At 42.2% G+C, this 16,782-nt stretch overlaps 1 protein-coding gene across 1 annotated transcript in view; it reads left to right on the top strand.

The window, feature by feature from the left end:
* Positions 1-13,832: 13,832 nt before the first annotated feature.
* Positions 13,833-16,782, top strand: part of LAMA1 (laminin subunit alpha 1) — a 113,314-nt gene continuing 110,364 nt past the window's right edge. Inside the window, exon 1 of the mRNA XM_063076625.1 lies at positions 13,833-13,953. Coding sequence (XP_062932695.1) covers positions 13,833-13,953 — 121 coding nt within the window. The remainder of the gene's footprint in view (positions 13,954-16,782) is intronic.

The following is a 16,782-nucleotide window of genomic DNA, read 5'->3' as shown; positions in this document are numbered from 1 at the left end:
CTAAATGGATTTCAAAGGTGGTTTTTCTTTTCTGTAGCTCTATTCTCCAAGTAAGGGCTGATAAAAAATACTGATTGCAGCAGCTGGAAACAAGGATATGTGTAATAAAAACATCACTGCCCACCTCCTACATATCCCAGACTTTGGCCCATTCCTTTTTTCTTTTGCTTTTCTAGACATTAAACGTAAAGCCTGCTTCTGTAGTTAAGCTAGCATGATCAAGAATTCACATGCGACAAGGATAAGAAATAAACACACATCCAGTTTTTATAGTGTCTTGTGCCACTCTCAGAATTGCACTGCTTCATAAACCAGTATCATAAAATGTTTATGTGACTGCTTATTTCAAAGTAATGATCCTTGAAACACTGTACAATTTTATAATAATTCATTCATAAAGTCCTGTGGATATTTGTTATCATCTACAGTAAATTTGTATGGGGAAATGACACAAGCTATGTCTTCAAGTTTTAAGTGTTTAATTATCTGGCTTTACTAGCTATGGCAAATTGGGCAAGTTACTTAACTTCTCTGTGCTATAGTTTCACCCTCTGTAAGATGGAATAATAATAGTGCCTACCTGTAAGGGATGTTAATTAACTAAAATAATGCAAGAAAAGTTCTTAGAACAGTGCCTAGTACAGGGTTAGCCTTCAATAAGCATTATCTATGAACATCAACATTACTACCTTATTACTGTCTTATGTGGAGGAGGCCTTTTTCCAAGCTGTATTCTTGGGATGCATAGTCGTTTAGAAATTTGAAGTATGGATTTGGAAGCAAATAGTCTTGGGCTCAAATGCCAGATTTGTCTTCTTTGATTAGCCGTGGCAATGGTTAAATTTCTTAATATCTCTGAATGTCAGTCTTCCTTTCTATAAAGTGGATAGGATTGATACGATTAAATAATACATGAAAATATCAGCACAGTATGGGGGCACGTCAAAGGCACTCAGTACACTGTTATGCCTTTTGCGCCTGCTCGTCATCCTGGACACACTCCCCCTTTCATTGCCCAAATTCATTTGGGCAATAAGACTTGTTGATTATACCTCCTGAAAATCTGTGCAGTCTGTCTCCTGTTTTTTGTCCCCACTGCTGACTAGGCTCAGGAATTGTTTTTCTCGTGAAATATCGTGACGGTTAACTCACCAGGCCTCCCTCCTCACCCCCTCTCCCTCCTCAGAATTGCCACCACTGTGATTTTTCTGGAAACACCATCTTGAGAACCATTCCTACCCTTGTTTAAAATTCCCCTCATTTCTCACCACGTCCTTGTCCCATTAGTTGGCATTCCCCAGCAGGGCTTACTTTCCTTCCTTTGTATCTAAGTGGACAGTCTTCTTGCCTAGCATGCCCTTTTCACTCCACATCTCCCTTCCTGGTCCCCCAGACTACTGTGCCCCAGACCCCTCACTTTATAAAATGCACACACACAATGACAATGTAGTGCTGCATTACACACTGGTGATCAACCAAGGAGTCTGGGACCCCAGGTGGCCTGCCGTCCCAGAGCTGAGGGTCATTCTCGGGCACACCTGCACCTATTTGTAGCTACCCAGTGTTTCCCAGCACATGGGCTGTGAGTGCTGGACAAGTCTTTGGTTTGGGTTCTAAAACCCTGGAAAATCTTCCTGTCGTCTGGATGCTGAAGCATGAGTTGGGCATCCTTCCTTGGACTCTGCTGCTCTCTCCACTTGATGCTGCTGTTGTGCTTATTGTGGCGTTGATAATTGGCATGCTTGTGTGCTTCACCCACTAGCCCCTTGAGAACAGGGATTGTTTTATTTTTATCTGCCTGTTCATTGCTTTACAATGTGCCTAGCAGTTAATAGCCACTTACTGTTGTTGAGTAAACTGAAACTAATGTCCTTATGTAAGGTATCAAGCAATTTAAAAAATATTTTGAATAAGAACCCATCTCCATGGTACAAAACTCAAAAAGTTCTAACAGGTATATAGAAAAAAGTTAAGACCTGACTTTGACACCCTCTTTTGAGGCAACCACTGCTTTTAGTTTCTTGGGTATCCTTCCATAGATGTTTCTTCATGTAACTTTTGAAAGCAAACTACTTCATGAAACCTACTTCTTCCTTAATAGTGTAAGAAAGGTACCAGTTACTTACTGATAAAGCGTGAATACATGGGACAGTGTCACTCTCCCCGCTGCCCACCCCCTGTACTAACTACTTCAGTGTACCTTGTGCAGGATATTAACACATCACTTAATGAATGTATTTACAGTTAAGTGAAACAGCGGGGATGTGTTCTGAGAAGTGCATTGTTAGGCAATGTCGTCATTGCATGAACATCATATAGAGGGTGCTTAACACAAGTACAGCCTACCACACATCTAGGCCATATGGTGTAGCCACTGTCGTACATGTGATCTGTCATTGACCAAAACTTCGTTACATGGCACGTGAATGTGCTTGTAAACTTTTCGCCTTCCAACTTGTCCCTTCCAAGTAGGTCTTTGACAGAAAGGTGTTATTAGAGAAATGTCTCCTAATTCTTTTGGGATTTAAAAACTAGATCATTGATTGATTTCACAGCATTACACTACTTCTAAAAGTATTGTTTACCATAGCTATTTTTAAGCCATAAAGATTTTTTAAAATATAGTTTAGGACATTTATGATATAGAAAAGTCATTTGAGAATAATTCTATTAGAAGTTAAGGATAGTGGGTTCATAAGTTTACCAATAAGTATGATTTATACCTGGAATGCTATGGCAGATACAGAAAAACTTAATTAAAAAAAAATTCCTAATGAATAAAATGAAACCTGTACCTTGAATACTAAAATTAACTGCAGGCACCTAGACAGAACTCTGGAACTTAGACTTTAGCTGACGTTTTAAATTATACTCCTCAGAAATGTTTGGATGAACAAGATAAATTATAGTCTCCTAAGAAAGATGTCTGTAGCTTATTTACATGTTTATAAATAATTCTTTTACTTGTTTTATTTCTAAAATACTAATACGCACCTATGGACAACTGAGTAAATCAATGTGTTGCAAAATTAATGAGAAGAAGAGAATCCTTCATAGAAGTCATTTAGTTAAGGTCACGAACTTTGGTTCTGTTGGAACATGCCTGTCAAGGAGCTGTTTCAGCAAAGAATGCCACGTGATGGCTGGCTTTGTTGTGTTTTCATGTGCTTTAATACTGAGGGTGACAGACAGTGCCCAGAGTGGCCATTTAATAATAAACAGCACAGAATCCTTCCACTTGACTCTGTTTTCCCAGGGGTGGATCAGAAGCACTTTCTTTGGGTTAACTTGTTCCCAGTTTCGATGGGGGCAGGAGGCAGACAATGGAGGGAGGGAGATGTCAACTCAGCTTGGCTGATAACATTTTTGCTGAGGTAAACATTTATCTCAAAGTGTTAATGCAGAAATGGTGGCCGAGAAAACCACCCGAAATCGCATTGTGATTTCAATGCGTGTGCACTTTTTTTGTTGTTAAATCAGCCATTTGAAGTTTGAATCTCTTCATTCCTGAAGTTATCTTTGAAGTCTGATCTGTTGGCCCAGCAGGCAGTAGGACTTAAATTCTCGTGCCAGAGAACCTCCTATGTACTACTGGTGGGAATGTCAAATTCAGAGCAATGAGTATTTATGGAAAGTGCCATCTTTTCTCACTCCTGAAAGTATTTCCTGCATTTTGTTCCGTTGCTCCATAAGTTCCTGCCAGAACCTCAGGAAATTCTCTGCAATAGCGATGTTAAAAAAGATGCTTAAGTTTAGCAGATCATTTTTAGTTAAAAGAGAACATTTAGAAAGAAAAACCGTCACACCACAATTTAAATGCTCCATGCATTTAAATGTCTTCTAACCTTTTGATAACGACAGACTTTTACCCACAAGAAGTGGTTATCTTGTTATCTTAGGCCCAGGACGAGGAATTCTTTCCTTCTCTGTATGGCTTCTCTCTAGATTTCTCCCCGTTCTTGGCATTCTTCCAGCTATCTGAACTTTCCTTTTCTGTTTTTCTTTTTTTGTATCTCTTATTCAAATTGTCTCTCTGAATTTTTGTTTCTCTTTTAAAAAATTTCCCGATTATTTGTTTTGGTTTCCCTCTACTACCACGGCAGGTGATCACCAGCCATGTTAATGACTACAGCCAGCCACATTTAACAGGTCTCTGATGCTAGCTAGTGTCCTTTCACTTAGTCTAGTCCCACACTGCAGTTAGCATAATCTTGCTAAAATAGTACCTTCATAATGTGCCCTGCCTGCCTCATTGGGTTCCAGCCCCTGCCTACCTACCACAGCCATCTGTAACCCCTCCAAATTCAGTCACAGCTAACCAGCCCTTGTCCACACCTCTCTCCCGAGCTCTCTGCCTCCACGCAGAGGTCTCCTTCCTGTCTAACTGCATGTAGTACAGTAACTTGCAGCTGCAGGATCTGGTTGCATGACTCCCTCACCTGAGATTCACCCCCATTTCCTACCCAAACCTAATCTGGCCACCCATGCACAGCCCTCAGCTTACTGCCCAAGCACAACCTTGTTATTATGGCCTGGATCAGCTGTCTCGTTTCTGAATTTGCACTACATTTTGTGATAAATCAGGGTTCCCACCCAGTCAGAGTTGCCATCTGGTCCTCTTTTGGGTAGCTTGCTCAGAATGCAATTAGCCAGGGTCATATAAAAAGACATTTCTTTTTCAAAGATTAAAAGCTTAGCTCGCAACATTTCTTTCAATATGTAGACAACTTAAGGGGATGGGGTTCTAGTGCTAAGACTTGGGTCATTGGCAGTGGGAGATAGTGACACCCACAAATTCTCCAGAGGCAGTTGGGTTGCCTTAGCAATAGCAACCACAAAACCTGTACCCAGTCCCTGGATTGCAACCCTAGGCCTGCACCCTGGTTCCTCTCTGGACATGAGGTCCTCCAGCCTCTTAGATTTTGTACCACCCACAGGGATTAGTGTTCAGTAAGTCTGGGTAGGATCCATAATCTGTGTTTAAAAAACTAGTTACACAGAAGTTCCCTCTCTGGACTGAACATTAAACTTTAATAATATCAATGCCCAGGTCCTACCCCCAGGGATTACAATTCATTTGGTCTGGAGTGGGGCCCAGTCATTTGCGTTTTAAAAATGCTCCGCAGGTGAATCCAGGGGAGAACCTCTCCCTTCACATGATGAGCTTGCTGTGCTGGTGACTGCAGTCACACAGCAGTGCGAGGCACCGGGCAGGGGCAGGACCTGCAGTAGCCCCCGACTCGTCTCTTGTTGATCCTATCATGCCTGCCACGGCCCGCAGTTTGGTGCCTTGTACATAACAGGTGCGGGACCCTCTCTCTTCGTTTGCTTCGTGTCCATTTTGTGCCATTCCCACTGCTCTGTGAGGTGGGGATGATGACGAATACACACCTGGAGTTGTGCGCAGTTCCTGCGCTGAGAGCCTGGGCCATCGAAGTCACTCAGGGAATGCCGGTTCCTGCTCTGTAGTTACTCGTCAAGTATTTCCACCAGGTAAGTGCTCTGTGGGTGCTTAACTGCTGCACTTGTGTGAATGGGCAGTTTCAGTCTTGCTCCGTTTCTCACCAAGCCCTTTTTTCTTGTTAAGGATACTCTTGATCAAATGTGACATTTCGAGTCCCTCATGTTTTGGGATAAAGTCTGGCATTGCAGGACTGGGTTGTTGATTGACTGACTGAATTGTTCGTTCTTTAATTTATCCAAAACTTATTAAGTACCTTCCATATTTAGGCATTATTCTGTGCTGTGTCCCTCCTTTCCCAGTTCCTTAGGAGGCGTTTCAAGGATGAAGCCACTGCAGCCTTTTCTCTGCCAATACAGCCTGCTGGTCTTCACCACTGCTTAGTTCTGGTGACTCCCAGCTCCAGCTGCCCTTATGCTTCTGCCCCTTTCCTTCTCTACTTTTGTCAGCAATCGGTGAGGCATTATGCACTTGCTTTCCTGGCCTCCTTCAGAAGTTTTTGTCAATATTTGGCTTGTTATTTCCCTTCTAGCTCCACCCAACAAAGAGCCATTTTTCCCTCCACAATCCCGACACACACAACACTCGTGCACACACACACCTCCCATGCCACACGCACCCCACCTGTGCTGATCCTGCAGACCGGCTCCCTGTGAAGAGCCCAGGAAGCTGTTGGCTTCTGAAACTCCCCATGAGTTAATGGACTGCAAAGCTGGCCGTGTCATCCCAGCCCCACTGAACTGCTTTAAGAGATTCTCACTCTCTAATGAACAGGACTTAGAAGGCCCTCTGTGATCTGACCCTGCTCAGACCTCTCCACAGCCTCTTCTCCCGCTGCTCACCACATTTTGGCCATTCTCTAATATCTGTGGTTTCTATAATGTGACATAGTGACCTTTATTTCCCCTGCGGGGCTCTGACTTATTTCAGTCCACCCCATCATTCCTCTTACTGTTTCCATAGCAACTTGTCTGTACCTCTGACCAGCACATCGTTTTGTAACTATTTGTTAACTTGCCTGCCTCTCCTTGAAGCAGAAATTTTTGCTCGTATTTCTAATACCAAGCACAGTGCCTGGCATAGTGTCAATCCTGTAAATATTTGTTGGCTGAATGAATGTCCCAATACAGACAAGCAGCAGGGGCTAGAAGGGAATCCTGTTGGGATTAGGGAAGTCCCCAATGAGGAAGCAGAGTGGAAATCTCCGGGGAAGGGTCAGGGGCTAGTTTTAGAAGCTGGAAGACCTCAGTGGGTCACCCAGACAGGATTCCAGGACAGGGAACAAGGACAAATCCAGGTAACCAGACTAGGGCAGAGGGTGAACAAATGTATTTAGGACCAAGCTCACATTCTAAACCAGAACGTGCGATCAGGGACAACCTAGCAGCTGAAACAAGAAGTTCAGATACTCTCAGCACTTGCAGGTGGGATCCAATGTGGACAGAGAAGAGCCACAGAATCTGGTAACCATGAGGGCCTTGATGGCTCGAAGAGATTATTAATTTATTTTTTTTTCATTGACCAATTCACTATAAAGAAAAAATGGATTCTATTTTTGTAATTGAATTAGCACTTACTGATGATTAATATTCCATTCAGCCTTACAACTCAGATTATATGCAACAAAAACTTATTTCTAGTTTTGGAGTCACTGACTTCTAGGTATCTGAAGCCAGCAATTCATTAACTCAGTCGACAAGTATTTGAATCTCTAAAATGTGCCACACACTGGTGACAAGTGGCCCTAGCACCTCCAGTGCTTGTAGTCAAGCAAGCATGACAAATACCCAGGAATCCTTCTAAGTTTGTTTGTTACTCCAGATCTGGGACAGATTTTGTTTCCAAATGTCTTGAACACCAATATAACTCCACTTACAGCTGTGGAATAGTATCGTCATCAACAAAAAGAGCTTCTGATCACACGCTGCATTTCTACTGCACGGGTCTCCTTTAAGTTTGAAGAGTGTGATTTCAGAACACTCTCTTGTGTGCAGCTTCAGACTGGCTGGCATTTGTTGACTAGCTTGTTGGCATATGCTGAGTAGTTATATTTTCACATAAAGTAGAGGTTTTTGAAGGGAACTCTACCTGCCTGGCATTAAAGGACTGTGTTTAACTGAGGAACAGCTGTCCCCCTGCAGGCGCTCTGGGCTAAGACATCCTCCTCTTGTCAAGAACAGGACAAAGGTATACAGAATTATGTCACAGAGGGATTTTTGTTTGAGAAAAATCACTTATTACTGAAGGAAAGAATGGCCTATTCTCTTTAGAAATATGAGCATAATATCTCCTATGTCTTTAGTGGTTTCTAAATTTGTTGATTTAGTTTCAATTATTATAATTGACTGAATTAAAATGAGCCTCATTTTGTGTGGTCAGACTTTCCCTGAAAATTTGTGCATAAGCTGGTTTACTGTAAATGAAATAATTTCAATTTCAATATTAAAATAGTTTCAGAATAATATTTGAAGGAATTAGCTGGTAAAGAAAATAAGCAATGCATTTGTTACTACTGTCAATTGACATAAGCCTGTTTAGTTATGAAATGTTTTGGTTCTCTTTGGTGGATAATGGCACCCACTGAAGAAGTTGGAGGTTCCTGAGCATTGGCTACTCCCCTGTAATCAGACCACTAGATAATCACAGAGCACGGCTTGGATCAAACACTGACCTTGATAGCACACATTATTAACATACCTTTGTTAGCAAATAGGTCCATAACAAGTCATAGGCCGTGTCCTTTAAATTTGATAGAGTCACAGCTTTTTGTCTTTTGGGGTATTCAGGCTTCACTCTTGAATCAGGATCAGACAGTTGCAGCCTTCCTAAACCAATGACTGGATAAAGGGCATTTTAGGGACCAAGCCTCAGGTGTCATCACCCTCCTTCAGCCACATGATTTTATACCCATGTCACAAGGGTGAGGACATTCTCCATGTTTTAACAGTTTTGTTGCAGTATCATTTACATTCCATAAAGTTTAAAAAATTGTAAGTATACTGTTTAATGATTTTTAGTACATTTAGAGTGTTGTACAGTACAGTCACCACCACAATAAATTTTGGAACATTTCCAAGACTCAAAAAATGTCCTCTGTTCATTTGTCCTTAGTCCCCACTCCCACCCTCACCCCAGCCCCCAGCAATAATCTGGGGTGAGGAAGAAGCAGCCCAAGGTGGAATATGGGCTGTATTCCTGATTGGAATTCCAGCTGACCACCCCTGGAAGGTGCATCACCAATTTTAATACTAGCTGCATATGCGTAGTTTGATTTAAGTCAGTCACTCTCTCTCTCACTCACTCTCACTCTCTCTCTCTCTCTCTCTCTCTCTCTCTCTCTCTCTCTCTCACACACACACACACACACACACACACACACACACACACACACAGTATCAGTGTTTATACTGACATATCTTCCAACTAATTACCATTATGCTTAACTGGATTTTCATCTTGAGTCAAACCTCAGTTTATGTCCTGTTTGGGTAATTGTCAGCACACTCAAGAAAAGGAGAATTATGTGGGAATTGCAGTCCCTGAGAAAAAAAGAGATGCCAAATTCAAAGAAGTGCTGTGTTGTCTTCTTGAGACCATGATGCCAGAAGCTGAAAGAAGGGCTGGCATCCTCCTGTAAATAAATGAGGCCGCTAAACTTGCCCTGTCTCCTGGAAACTCACACTCAAGGTCCTGAGGCAACTAGAGAAAAGCTTGTCAATTTCTCCAAAAAAAGCCAGACAAGAGATTTTGATAGCAATTGGCTTGAATCTATAGATCAATTTGAGGAGAATGACTGTCAATATCTTCCTTTCTGTCAATAAGAAATGTCATTTCATTCATTTAGCTCTCCTATAATTTCTCTCAGAAATTTTTGTATTTTTGGAATTTCATCAAAATGGTTTTGGTGTATTGGTCTTGAATTGATTTTGTTAGATTTTTTTTTTCTTAAATATTTTATTCTTTTTGAATAAGAAAGCCTGAGGGATTCATCATTGTGGGTGTGTGCTCTGCCTGTGTGGATGGGGCCTGAACTGTACCAGTTTGCTTTAATAGTTTTCCCTGGTTGATGCTTAGTTGACCTTGTTTGTATGTTTTGTCTTTAATTTTGGAATCCTTCAGTTTTTTTCTCTTAGCAGTAAGCCAAAAACCTTTTGCATTTTCTCTAAAAATATTTGCCAACTGTCTCCAAGACTTGAATGCTGAATGAGGAGTCTGGAGTTCTGGTTAAACAGTGAGAGAAAACTGCTGGAGGAGGCGTGATCTTACTAATCAGTCTGATGATCTTTGTGCCAAGCCTAGCTGCATTGGCTAAACCCACAGTGTTAGTTAGAGCTGGAAACGAGCCCAAGAGATCATCTAGTTTCTGGAACTCAAAGCAGCATCCCTGGGAGCTTGTTAGACATGAAGCATCTCAGCTCTCTCCAGACCTACTGAACCAGAATCTGCATTTTCACAAGATTCCAGGTGACTTGTGAGAAGCCCTGCTCCAGTTAACTTTCTCTATCTCATGCATGGTTAAATCATAGTTACCCAGCCTATGGATGCTAAGGGTCGCCTTCCTCTGTCTTCAGTTATATGGTGTCATTAGCTCAGCCGTAGATCATGTTAACATTTTTCATAGCACTATTCTCATATTGTGTATACCTGTCACAGGGAACCATAATGCCTTTTCTGCATTTGCTAAGACGGTGCTGTGTTCATGGGTGGATTTTGGGAAAAGAGTGGAAGGTGCTGCATTCATCCATATTAAACTTACTCTGGTTTTATTTTGGCCACTTCTGAGATCCCACTAATTCCATGACCAGTGTATTCACTTCTCACTCATGTGAATGCCTTTTGATATCAGTATCTAAGTCAGGATTCACTATATTGAACATGGAAGTGTTGGGCACACAGGATGGAAAACCCAGGTCTCTGCCCCTCAGTCCTATATGCTTTACGTTGCGTTCTTATTTTTGGAAATAGCTTTTTGAGAAAGTACATTCCTGCCTGTGTTTTCTCCTTGAGACTAGGCTTGTGTGGTGAATGAGCCGTCCTCATGAGAGAATGACAAGTCGCTGTGACAGAGGAGAACTAGGAGTCTGTGATATGATGTATGTATGTAGTATGATGTATTTCGTATGTAATATGGGGACCAAAAGAAGATAGAGTTTATGAAAGAGAGAAAGGTCATTTTTGACAAAACTTCTGTGAGGTCAGGTAAGCTGAAAATCAACTGCTTGTTGGGTTTGGCAAAATGGAAGTTGATGGAGACCTTGAAATGGGCATTTTTAGTGATTAAAAGGAATAGAATCCCAACTGCAGTTAACCGAAGAGAGAATGTGAGGCAAAGAATTGGAGACAGTGTATGTAATTCTTATATACATCCTTCATCTAGTAATTTACATATACATAAAGAGGCAGCCCAATTTCAGGGGAAAAAATGGTACTAGAACTGAGAAAATACAGTATGACACCCCAGTGAGAACAACACCCGGATAATTTCACTCTGTGTCATTGTGTTCTTTTGGTTGGAGTGTTTACTCTGGTTGTTAACTATATTTGTCTACTGTTGGCTCATGACACGATTTTTTTGTCTGCAAGATGTACTACATATGTACTGGAATAAAAGCAGCTCTGATCCCGTGGATCCAGCCTCCTTGGGGACCTTGTACTGGTGTTCAGTTAGAGGTGGTGATGCATTTGGCATCTCGAATGCCAGATGAATGGATCAAGGTGCTGGTCCATGGACATTAAGGACAATCCCCTGTTGAAGCTACCACTAGGACATGCGGGATCAGTTACATAATTTAAGGAGCCAATGCACAATGAAAATGTGGGGACCCTCGTTTAAATTATAAAAAATGTCACGACAGCTTCAGCAGCGTGAGCACTAACCCAAGGGCGACTGCACAGGTAGCCCACCCAAGAGGCAGCCCTCGGCACGAGCCCGGGGTAACGTAACAGGGATGCTGGAGTTCAAAGCACAAGCAGGTAAAATCTGTCCAACAGCGTGCAGAAGTGGAGGAAGAAAGGGGAGGAAAATAACTAAGACCTTGAAGCATTTGTAGAAAAGTTCAGGGTTTTTGGAAGTGTTTGGGCTGGTTAGAAAATGTTGAGTTAGTTGATGTTTTTAAGTATTTAAACAAACGATATGAACATTGCAAACATTATAAATGACATAAGCAAACTATTATCCAACTGCATTTTAATCCAAGAAGGTTATCAATATTCAGTTAAAGACTGCACTTGATTTTTGACTTTCTGTTAAGCCAAGTTTACTCCTGGAAGGACCTGGAAGAAGGGAGGGGCAGTGACTTTTCCAGGATGATGGGAATGATACAAAATTTTAAATATTTGTGTATGTCGTCGTGCTCCTGTGTTTTGCCTATGTGCAATAATGATTTTGATCAGGTAGCATAAATTGTTGCCCTTGGCAGCAAAAGAGAAAAGCCACTTCATGATGAATTAATTATAGTTTTTTCCTCTCAACTAAACTTGTCCACCGAATCAAAAACCACAGAGTCCCCAGCACGCTCCCACCGTGGGAGGGGCATGTCCCTACTGATAATGCACTGCTTTGCTACAGATGGTATTTGGGCCTATCTTGTTCATACCACTTGTTTTTCCTACAGTAAAACCTCTGTCTTTGTCAAGGACACCTGGAGCACATTGCTATGGAAATGGAACTCTTAGCAAAACCCTGCTTAGTCCTGCTCACCACTCCCTCTGGTTTTCTGAGATTAAACTCTTCATCTTCGCATGTGAGAAGAAAAATGTCAACTGTATTAAGTGCCAGACTCTGGGAATTTGGATTTGACTTTTCCCTAACTGTTTGTGGGGGTCTTTTCCTCCCTCTCTCTCTCCCTTCCTTCCTTCCTTTCTTCCATCTTCTCTTTCTCTTTCAATATCTCTCCCCCCACTCCTTCTCTGGAAAGGGCCTGGGCTTCTGCACTGGAATCTCTAGGATATCTTAAAGCTTTTCTTTTACTAACAGCCATCAATGATTAAATTGGTTTAGTTCGAACACCAGTATTTACTTTTGGGGGAGGGGGACGCAGAGGGGCTGGAGCAGGAGCCAGCCAAATTCCTCTTAGTGCTTCTGTCTGGAGAGCTGAAAGGGCTCCAGGCCTAGAGGTGACTCAGGTCACCTTCATCTGCAAAAAATGCTCCCAAGAGTTAGGTATTTCTTTCTTTGAGTAATAAAATAACTAACTGGTAACTTCTGAATAATTGTCTTTGTAAAGGAAAGCCCTGTTTTACCTTAAGCAAGCAAGACTTTTATGTAGTTCACATACTCAAGCCTTAGCTGGTCTTTGATATATAAAACAAGCTCGTTTAATAGTGATTAAAAGTAATTTTTAATTTATAACAAATGATTTGAAACAGAATTTCTTTCAATGGTGTACTCCTGTTATGACAAATGTCTGGTGGCAGGTTTCTTGTGGGAAAGGGACAGAGGAATAGAAAATTGTTGGAGTGAGCAGGACTGAAGCCATGTTAGGACCTAAAATGACATGGGCCATAGGAAAATTTTAAGAAAGGATACAGTTTTTTTTTTCCTTAGCACGCATTTCTCTGAGTTCCCTCTTTCCTATGGCAAGATGACGTTATTTACATGAACGTGGAGTTGTTTTCTAGCCATCCTGAGGCTGCAGACTTGCAGCCACTACCTGATTTCTTGCATTTGATGTTCCCTCCTGGGAAGCCGAGGAAGACATCAGTAAAGCTGTGCTGATTCCAGCCCTCCAGCAGGACCTTGAGGTGACAACAAGGAGAGTGGCAGGGACCAAACAGAGTCTTGGCGAGACTTTGCACCAGAGCCGAGCAGTTCAGGCTCAGCCTCTGAGGAGGGTTTAGCTCTCCTGCTGCGAGTTCTCACAGAGTGACTGCCATCGGAAATCATCATGGTGCTTCAAAGATACGAACCCTTCGCTTCTACACACCTGAGCCTTCCCTGGGGCCACTGGACAATCTAGGTAGAGAGTTGTGTTCCCAGGAACGGGTAGGGATAACTGCCCTGACCCAGCAGGAAGCACCTATAAGAGGCTGACAGTATAGATCTACAGCCTTTAGCACCCCAGAAAGATTTATGGGAGCAAACTCTCTCAAGGGGAAATTGAGGCAGTAATAAAATAGGGACGCAACCCAAGGAGGTTACTCATAAATATTCAGACCGCATCGGCCAGTGCTTGTGCAGGAGGCGGGACAGGAGGGGCAGAGAGCCAGAGCCATTAGGAGTTTGCAAGCGGGACTGAGAGGACAGAGAAGGTGGGGATGTGTGTGTCTCCCAGGCGGAGATGCCAGCGCACTTCCTTGGCGCATACCTTCGTTTGATAGTAAAGCCTTATTATGTTTCTCTGTCCTTCTCTTCTTTTCTTTTGGTGGTTCCATGAAGAGTTCTTTTTTCATGGACCAAGAAGCTGGATATGCCATCCGTGAACAGACGCGCTTAGCGTGCTCAGCTGCTCTGCGTCGCCCGTCAATCAGCAGCGGGGCTCAGCCTCCTGCAAGTGCGTAGTATCAGGAACGCGCTAGCGGGAAGTCACAGTCTCATTTATGTTTAATTTTTAAACACACCTATGTCGTAATCTGCCATTGTTTTTTTGGGGGGGGGGGCTTGAAGCTTGTAAACAGCCTCCTGCACATGTTGGAGATGTACTGCTATGAAAGCTCCAGTGCAAGGCTTCCTCCACCTCCACCCCTGCTTTCCTATATGCCCACAGGCCTCAGCATTTACAGGAAACGTCCCTGAGACTGTGCCTGAACATCAAATGCCAGAAATCAGGTTGTGGCTGACATTTTATGAGGTGACTTTCTTCCCTAGAGGGAGGGGTGAAAGAAAGGTATAATAAAAGTTTTAGTTTCCTCAGGGATATTGCATCTTCTGGGGACCTGGGTCAGGCACTCAGTGCCCCTGAACTGGAGGTAGCTGCTGCTCCAGGCCCACAAGTCAGTCACTGGGGTCTTCACTTGAGCCAGACATCACCTGTTGGCTCGGCCGAGCCCCTGGCACTCACCTTTACAGTATTCCTGGGCAAAACGTTGTGGGCCTCCTGGCCGCCTTTTCCAGCGATGCACAGGTTCCTGGAAGAGGAGGTGGGAGAGGGGACTGGCAGAGTCCCCTTTGCTCACAGCACTTCTGCCAGAGCACCTTTCCCACCAGGCTTCTTGATCTTTTGGTGCTGATGGAGAGCTTGTGGGACCTATTCTCAGCATGTTTTAAAATGCATAACAAATAGGTTTCCAAGAAAACCAAATATATTAAAATATGGTGCTACCCCTGTATGGCTGGCTCCTGCTCATTTTTTAGGCAACTGGTCACATCACCTGCTCAGACTCCTTCCCTCGTCAGCTCACGTGACAAAGGGGAAGATTGTGATTTACAAATGTGCTTTAACTTGCAAATTCAACTACACAGTGTTGCAAAGACAGTAGCAGAAAGAACAGTAAGATAGAAAAAGGAGGGAGGGAGGGGGGAGTGAGAACAGAGCAAGCAGTCCTGCCAGTCTTTTTTGCAGTGAGTCCGTGTCCTGGAGTGAGCGTGAGGCCAGCCGGGGGTCTGCCTGTCCCCTGCCTCTCCTGCTCCTTCTGTTTCCAGAATGCAGACCCACTGCTGCATCTCAAACTTAATCAGAGAAACAGAGATTGAAATATATACATAAGATAAGATCCATGAGAGTCTGATTATATTTGAGATTTGGGCTTAGCTTGAAGGATGAGTAGGGTACGAATGGATACAGGAAAGGTGCAAAGTGGAGGGAAGTTGAAATCCATCTGAAGAGCAATGGGAGGAACCATTAAAGGATCCTAGACCACCCCTGTTTGAGCTCATGCCCTTATATTTCTGCCTGGATTATGACTAGCGAGTTGTCTTGCTCTAGAATTTCTCCTCTAATCTATTTTGAAATATTGCTACATTTTTGTTATTATACTTATCAAAATCTATGAGTAGATGTCTCTCCGTCTTGATTGTGAGAGCCTTGGGGTCAGGAAGAACTCAGTGATTCATCTCAGTGTCCCTGAGAGGTGGATGGCATAGTATTTTGCACCTAAGAGGTTCCCATTAAAAGTTAACTGAGTTTAATCAAACATTCTCACCTGCTTTTTCTCATATGTACAAATCATGGATATGCTACTAAACACGAATGCACGCATCCTCCTGAAATCCATGTCATTCAGAATACCTTAATATCGTTAACCTGGAATGTTATGTTATTAGAATACTTTGATAGTGTTATCCTGGAATATTAAAGCTTCCAGGATTTCTTACTGAATAAACGCCATTTGTAGTTGTTACAGGTGCTATATTTATTGCTCAGCCAGGCAACTACCATGTTTCATAGAGAGTGCTGAGAAACATGGTAGGTTACTTCTAAAATCAGACTTCTCTAGTCATTTCATAGATGTTTGGTTGGGTGAATGGGTAGGATTAGGGCAATGAGAGTTGTGTAAATGAAGAACAAAATGGATTTGAATGTTTTTTAAAAAAATTATAAATTTCTCAATTTAGAAACTTAAATTTCTACTTTTCTGAATTTCTTCTTAGATTGAATAAGTAGCTTTAATTGCTTTTCAGAATAAAAACTCTTGACACCAGATGCCACCTTGATTGTGCAACCATATAAATATTCATACTTTTAAATTTAATTCTGGGAAAAAAACGATCTGAAAATATTGCCCAAATTAAGCTAAGAATTTTAGCAAGTCATTTTCTTTTCAGAATATCACATTGATTTTGAATATGAATTAGGCAAAAATCACATTCTGTAGAACTCAAAAACTTATTTTTGCAAAATGGAGAAAAACTGACACTTATCTTACACACAAATGAATTAAGTCTCTGAATAGTTGGCTCAGAATCGTTTGTAAAATATTGATGAGGAAGTTGTAATGAGCCTCAGGCTTAGTCAACTTTTTAGTTACCTTGTTTTTAAGATGCGGAAAATACAGTCTGCTGAGAAAAACCCCAGACACCTCTAAAAATGAATTATCAAGCTATCTGGAATAGTGTCAGGTGAAAACTGGTAATTATGTGTAGTAGCATTGTGGTATGGCAGCTTGGTGGCAGTTCTTCACCTGAGGTTAATAAGGAAACTTCCCAGTAGATTAACAAGGTCCTGAAATGCATTTAAGAAGGCCTGGTGTACTCAGGATGTGAAGAAAGGGGATCAAAAATAAAAACTACTGGTGAATGAGAAGGAATTTATTTCATGCTTGATGGAGTTTGGTGTTATAAAGTCTTTAGCTGCTGGTTAAATCCACAGACAGAAGGATGGTTCCATTGTGTGTCCTGAATGGGAGAAAGAGGTACAAATTAGTGTCACAGTAACAGTAACTAA

This window comes from Cynocephalus volans, chromosome 13 (genome assembly GCF_027409185.1).
Source record: "Cynocephalus volans isolate mCynVol1 chromosome 13, mCynVol1.pri, whole genome shotgun sequence".
NCBI classification, from domain to species: Eukaryota; Metazoa; Chordata; class Mammalia; order Dermoptera; family Cynocephalidae; genus Cynocephalus; species Cynocephalus volans.
This window is presented reverse-complemented; position numbering and strand designations above follow the sequence as displayed.